The 7,194-nt window shown below is 56.8% G+C and overlaps 1 protein-coding gene across 1 annotated transcript; it reads left to right on the top strand.

Annotated features, from left to right (window-relative positions):
* Positions 1-381: 381 nt before the first annotated feature.
* Positions 382-3,063, top strand: NME3 (NME/NM23 nucleoside diphosphate kinase 3). The gene is made up of 5 exons (XM_058849686.1): positions 382-516; positions 816-946; positions 1,310-1,411; positions 1,858-1,970; positions 2,632-3,063. The coding sequence occupies exons 1-5, from the start codon at positions 408-410 to the stop codon at positions 2,747-2,749; spliced, it is 573 nt and encodes a 190-aa protein (XP_058705669.1). The 5' UTR covers positions 382-407; the 3' UTR covers positions 2,750-3,063.
* The last annotated feature ends 4,131 nt before the right edge of the window (positions 3,064-7,194 follow it).

The raw sequence follows: 7,194 nt of genomic DNA, 5'->3' as shown, positions 1-7,194 counted from the left end.
CTCTGCCCTTCTGCTCCTGCAGCACGGCCCAGGGGAGCTCAGGGCTCTTCTTCCAGAGGTGCCAGCCCGAGCTAGAGGGGCCGGTCAGTGCCACAGCGGCTGCCCCATAACCGGAATAGTCTGACCACGACTACTGCGCATCACGACCGCAACAACAGAGACAGCGAAGGCAAAACAGGCTGATCACCAGCCGGGCTGCTGTCGCCGGGCCAGCGGCACAGGGGAGCTCAGAGGCGGCAGCAAGGAGGCCGCGGCTGGGACGCCTGGCACAGGTAGAGCCTGGTGTCCCCCCGGCCTCCATCGGGACCCCCCCGGTCCCGGCGGGCACCAGGCCCCGCCGTTGCCGTGGGAACGGGCCCTGCCGGTGTCCCCGTGTCTCGGTCCCGCCGCTCCCCGCCCCCGGCACGATGGTTCCGCGGGGGGCGGTGACAGCGCAGGGGGAGCGCGTCCCCTTTAAGAGCGGCGTCGCCATGATCTGCCTGGTGCTGGGGCTCTTCGCCGGCCTCTTCCACAGCGGTACGGGACGAGACCCCCGGCCCTGGGGACCAGGGACCCCCACCCCCCTTGTGCCTGAGGGCCAGGAACCTCCCTTCCCCGGGAGAGACGCCGCGGATGAGGGTTCGGGCCAGGGCCCCCCTGTCCATGTGTCCTCTACGCCCGAGGGGCGCCGCCAGCACCGCCCTGCCCTCCTCTGCGGGAACCTGGGAACCCCCCCGTGTCCCCACGGCTCAGGGCCTGCGACCCCCCTGTAGCCGCTGGGCTGAAGGCCCGGAGGCGTCTCCTTCCCCCCTCAGACCTCTGCCCTCTCCCTGCAGCCTTCGGCGGGGTCAATGAACGAACCTTCGTGGCCATCAAACCGGACGGGGTCCAGCGGCGCCTGGTCGGGGAGATCATCCGGCGCTTCGAGAGGAAGGGGCTGCAGCTGGTGGGGATGAAGCTGCTGCAGGTGAGCGGCCGGGCCCACCCAGCCTGGGGGTCCCTGGAGCCGAGGGGTTACTGCTGGGGGCTCCCTGCACAGCCTGCTGGTGTCATTCCAGCAGCAAGTCCTCGCAGCTCAGAGGAGAGTTGGCAATGGGAGGGGTGATTCCAGCTGTGGGGAGCATGTCTGCCCTTGGCTGTGCCTGTATTCCGGGGCTGTCACTAAGCTGGCAGCTGGAAACTCCTGTCTGTGTCTGGCTCCTGCTGTTTCACTCCTGGAATTGAGCGTCTGTGCAAGAGCTGAATTCTCTTAATTTTCTGCATCCCTGAGGCGCAGCCCTTGCCCAGATCCCGCTGTGTGGGAGCAGACTAAGCTCTGTGCTTTGTGCAGGCCTCGGAGGAGCTGCTGAAGGAACACTACATTGCCCACCGGGACCGTCCCTTCTACGGCCGCCTGGTGAAGTACATGAGCTCCGGGCCCGTGGTGGCCATGGTGAGTGCTGGCCCCTGCACCAAGGAACAGCGACAAAGAGCAAGGTGTGAGCAGCAGTGGCTGTTGGCACCCTGCAAGGAAGGTGATACCTTCCCACAGAGGGTCTCTTGAAGCTGTACTGAACTGCAGGGATGTTTTCTGTTTTAAATTAAATCATGGAATGGTTTGGGTTGGAAGGGACCTTAAAGGTCTCATTTCACCCCCTGCCATGGGCAGGGGCACCCTCCAAGGTTTCTCCAAGCCCCATCCAGCCTGGCCTTGAGCATTTCCAGGGATGGGGAAACATCCACAGAAATTTGGATCATTTTCCAAAATCAACTTCGAAAGAATAATTTGCAGAGACCCTTTCCTGTCTCTCACCCGAGCAGATCGCTGGGGAATTCAGAGGGCAGATGTGACCTGCTGGGGCAGCTGTGGTTGTTGATCCTGGTTTTACTCTCCCATAGGTCTGGCAGGGCCTGGATGTGGTGAAGACAGTTCGTGCCATGATCGGAGAGACCAATCCAGCTGAATCCAGGCCTGGCACCATCCGAGGAGACTTCTGTGTTGAAGTCAGCAAGTGAGAGCTTTGGCTTCTTCTTCTCTCAGTGTTTCAGGGCCATTCCTGTGCCAGGCCTGCCCAAGCCACATGAGTCTGCATTCCCAGAGCAGAAGTTCTCCCTTTTGTGTTCAGACCAGAGCTGAGCTCTGCTTCCCAGGGTTGGCTTTAGTAGGAGGTAGGACCTGGGTTGTTTCCTTCTTGCTGAGTTCTTTGTTGAAAGCAGGTGGGGTTTGCCTGTTTTGCTCTGGTAATCGGGACTGTCAGGCTGTGAAGAGGAAGGGAGGCTCCCACTCAGTCCTTTTGTGGGAGCAGGTGAATGTCCATGGGTGGTGACCTTGGGTGGCCCCAGCTTGTGGCCAGGGGAGCTCTTACTGAACCATCCTGGCTTAGATCTCTGTTTCCTGGTGTCTGATACCAAACCTGCTTTGATGGAAGGGGGAAAATCTGCAGGCACAGCTGGAATCACTGACATGAAAAATGCAAATCCCAGAGCTACAGGCACTTGCAGCTCTGGCAGTGCTGGAAGGATGAGGGCTGTGTGATAGGAGGGGATACTGTGGGACAGGACTGGCTCCATCCCTTTAATGAAATTGGCCAAGGGGGAATTTTCCAGTCTGCAGCATCCCTCTCCCACCTTTCTCAGCTTGGCTAGAGCTGCTCCCTTTCTCCTTGCCCACAGGAATGTGATCCATGGCAGTGACTCGGTGGAGAGTGCCCAGCAGGAGATCTCGCTCTGGTTCCGCCCGGAGGAGCTGCCCTGCTGGGAGGACACAGCTGCACACTGGATCTACGAGTGAGGAGCAATCCCAAGGGAAGTTCATCTTCCCACTGGGACACAGGACATTTCCTTCCATTTCATAGCAGCTGCTGGGGCTGGCTGCAGATCCTCTGTGGGATTCCTCTTCTGCCCGTGGGATCCTGAGAGCTGGGCTGTGTGTGGAACTCTGTGGTTTAGCTCCTGCCAAGGGGAGCTGTTTCTTTCTTTCTCTCTCTGCTCTAGTAAGTAGTTGGTATTGTTGCTCTGTTTGCTGCAGCATCTTAAATCCCAAGTAGCTGAAGCTGATTCATTGAAGTAAAACTTGGGCTCTTTGCCCATTCCTGGGTGTTCTGATCCCTGCCTGGAGCAGGAGAATGTGTTTTCCTTGCTGCTGGGAGAGGTGCTGGTCACGAGGTGATGGGCTTGACAATTTACCTGCATTTCTAGAAGGCTTTTCACCAAAGGCTTTTAAATAATTGGGCTGCTGTAGGATAATGGAGCAAATTCTCATTTTGGAGTTCATTCCAAGACAAGGAATGAAGGATGGGACAATTCTCTCTCCCTTGGTGGGAGCCCTGTGTGCTGGGGCTGGCACAAGCTCACCCAGTTTCAGACATGATGAGTGAATCCATGGAAGGAAGATTCTCCAAATGCTGCTAAATGCACAATTCCTCAGGCTCTGGCTCCTGAGCTGTGGCTGCTGGGAGTAGGAAGCAGCTCCTCCAGGTCTGCTCTGCTTCTCTGGGGCTGCATGGCCCTGGCCCAGCCTGTCACAGACTGTCCCTCTGTGATCACTGATGTGAAGCAGCAGCACTGGGGCAGACACAGAAATAGAAGGGGGAGGAGGCAGGGAAGGATTTGTGGATCTGGGGCTCAGGAATGACTATTTAGGGGAGTATTTAGTTCTCTCCTGTGCACAGCACAGGCTGTGGAGTCCTGGCATTGAGCTCTGGCAGGTCCCAAGATCTTCCTTGTCCCCCTGAGAGCTTGCAGTGGAGCTTTCCTGCTGGGATGGTAGCTGGAAACCAGTTTGTCATGGGCTGGACACCACCTGTGAGCTGTCCCTGTGCCACCAGCTCCTCAGAGTTGTGCTGTGTCTGAGCACCCTGTGCAGCCTCACCAGAGTGTAAGGACAGGGACGGTGACATGGAATCCTGCCACGGAACAGGGACACAGTTAAACCAAGGCAACAAGATCCCCAAGGCTTTCCTGTGTGCAGGATGAGTTTGACCTGTGCCCTAAAAGCCTGTCCCTCTGGGTCCTCGGCTTTGTAGGTGCTGGGGAGTAGAGGCAGCTCTTGGGGAGCAGGGTAAAGTCACCCCCACTCGTGCTCCATGCTGGCCCCAGGGTGGTGGGGCAGGGTGTGAGGTCTCCCTCCAGTGAGTGGGGCTGGACAGCTGCCTCAGCCAAGGCTTCTCCTGCCTTGGGCCTTCTCCAGGCACCTGTGTCCAGCTCTAAATGCCTGACAGATCCCATTTGTTCCTGGAAATTGTCCACTTGGCTGAACTTGGAGTCTGGCTGCAGCAGGGCTGCAGGAGAAGACACTGGTGAAGACTGAGGTGTGAGGCGAGTGGGAGGAAGGCCACATTTATTGTTTAACAGATGCATTGAGAAGAGCTGTTGGCACTAAGAGCTGCCAGCTCTGACACAGGAAAACTGCCCAAATACCTGAGCTTCATCTCCTGCCATTGCCTCTTCCTGAAGGATCCCTCTTCTCCTTGACTATATAGACAAGATTTGAGATGCTCTCCTGGTTTCAAAGCCAGCTGAACTCCAGTCAGATAACGGACCTGACTCATCGAGACACAATCCCAGGCCACTCCTCTCCTCTCTGTGTGTGTAGGTTTGGTGTCTGCCATGACCTCCTGCTCTGGGGCACGACTGGAGCAGCAGCTGGAGGGGAAGAGCCCCCAGAAACACTGCTGGGAGCAGGAGCTGAGCTGTGGGTGGTCTTCCTCAAGCCCTGGGGTCTTTGAATTGCTTTGCATGTTGGTTCCTGCTGCTTCTCCTCTGTCCAAGACTGTGTTAAACTGTAATAATAAAAGTAGAAGCTGTCTGTTGTTCCTCTTGGGGCCCTTGAAGGCAGGAGGCTGCAGGTGCTTGTCAGAAATGGTTTGGGCAGCAGTGTGGAGGGGAGGTTTTGGCTGCAGCAGTTGTGTGTGAGAGCTGAAGGGGGTGAAGGCAGCAGAGATCCCGTTGTCTCTGCCCTGTGCAGAGTTCTTGTGCTTCCCACCAAACCAGTGGCTGGGGTGCTGTTCAGTGGAGCCAGGCTGCTGCTGCAGCACCACACGCTCATGGCAGCAGAACCAGCAGGGTCTGTGCTCCTTTTTGCTCCTCAAAATCCCAGAATAGTTGGGGTTGGAAAGGACCTGTGGAGGTCATTCAGTTCCCTGTCAGAGCAGGGTCATGTGGAGCAGCTGTCACAGGAATGTGTCCAGGTGGGTTTGGATTGTCTCCAGAGCAGATTCCAAGCCCTCCCTGGGCACCTGCTCCTGTGCTTTGCTACCCTCAGGGTAAAGGAATTCTTTCTCATATTGAGGGGGGACTTCTTGTGTTTTAGTTTCTGGCCATTGCTCCTCCTGTTGCTGGGCACCTCTGGAAGAGCCCTGCACCATCCTCTTGGCTGGATGCCAACCCCAGGTCCGACCCTGGTTTCTGCTCCTGGGGTTTTTCCCTGGATTTCAAGCAGTGCATTTGCCAAGGAGTTAGATCTGAGCTGGTGCTGTCAGCGAAACACAAATAAAGAGTATTTGAAAACAAAGGAGGGTTAAATATTTTATGGGATGGGAAATGGCTTCTGACCTGCTCTCTCCACAGAGCTCCAGCCCCAGTGCAGAGCAGGACAATCCCCTCCCTCAGCCCAGCTGTGTCCCAGGACAGAGTCAGCTCTTTTGGCTACCACTGATTGCTCCTGTTGAAGTTGCCATCAAGCCCCAGGTCTGTTTGCTGGGCTGCTCTCCAGCCTCTCATCCCCCCAGTTGTGTGCACAGCCCTGTCCCAGGTGCAGAGTCCATTGCTGCTGTTGAATTTCACAGAGGCTGTGACTGCCCAGCTCCCTGTAAGGGCCCTTTGGGGACTCCACAGCCCCTTCCAGTTCACTGTTGTTGCCAAACCTGCTTAATGTATGTTAAATTCCTGAATCTGGATAATTTATAAAAACATTCAAGAGCACCAGCCCTCTAATAGGGCCCTGAGTAACCCCACTGGGAACTGTCCTGATGTGACCCCATTTGCTGTAACCCTTTGAGCCTGACCTGGCCTCACCCATGCAAAGGGGTACTTGTGGAGCTGTGTGAGGGACAGTTTATCCAACAGAGTGTTAGGGATGGTATCAAAAGCTTTGCTAAAACCCCAAACCACCACATCTAGTGTCTTCCCTTGGTCAGCACAAAGATGACTGACACGGAGCTGGGAGGAGCAGCTGATACCTCACAGGGTTGTGTGGCCCTCCAGAGGGACCTCAACAATGGGAGAGGGGCAGAGAGGAACCTTCTGGAATCCAGCATAGGCCAGAGCAGAGTCCTGCATCTGGGGAGGAACAACCCCAGGTGCCAGCCTGGGCTGGGGCTGCAGCTCTGGAGAAGAGTGTGACGGTGACTGTTCCTGATCAGCCCTGGAGCCAAAGTGGGGTGTCCTGGGGTGTGTGAGGGAGGGGATCCTGCCCCTCTGCTCAGCCTGTGAGGCACATCTGGAATGCTGTGTCAGGACAGGAGGGACATGGAGCTCCTGGAGCAGGTCTGGTGGAGGCTGTGTGGATGCTGAAGGGCCTGGAGCATCTCCTTGTGAGGAAAGGCTGAGGGAGCTGGGGCTGTTCAGCCTGGAGAGGAGCCCCAGCTGAGAGGGGCCCTCAGCCCTGGGTGTCCCTGTGAGCAGGGAGGGCTCAGGGCAGGGCCCAGGCTCCGCTCCAGGGACCCAGCCGTGGCACCAGAGGAATGGGCAGGGACTAAGCCCAGGAAATTCCAAATGAACACAATGAAAAACTTTCATGTACACTGGAACAGGCTGCCCAGAGGGAGTTACTGGAGATTTTTCAGAACTGTTTGGACACAGCCCTGTGCCCTGGGCTGACCCTGCCTGAGCCACTGTGCTCCCTTCCAGCCTGAACCATTCTGTGACTCTGGGGAATCAGTGCCTGAGCTCCTCACAAATGGGAATTAAGCAGATTAAGCAGGACCTTCCCCCTATGAACCCACACTGACTGTGACTGCTGACTGCGTTGTCTCTCAAGGATTTTCCAGCAGCTCCCTAAATAACCTCCAGGACTTCAACAGACACTGAAGTGGGAGTGACAGGCTTGTAGGATTCAGGGTCTTCTTCCTTAAGCCTGCTTGAGAACTGAGACATTAATCGCCTTCCACTCAACAGAGACCTGCCAGACTCCAGAGACCCTGAAAACAAACGGAGAGGTCCCACGATTCCCTCAGTGAGCTCTGTCAGTGCCGGGCTGGATCCACCGTCCAGCCGCTCCCCAGCACCTTCAGGGTC

Source organism: Poecile atricapillus, chromosome 14 (assembly GCF_030490865.1).
Source record: "Poecile atricapillus isolate bPoeAtr1 chromosome 14, bPoeAtr1.hap1, whole genome shotgun sequence".
NCBI lineage: Eukaryota > Metazoa > Chordata > Aves > Passeriformes > Paridae > Poecile > Poecile atricapillus.
The sequence above is the reverse complement of the archived record's forward strand: the minus strand, read 5'-3'. Positions and strand labels throughout refer to the sequence as shown.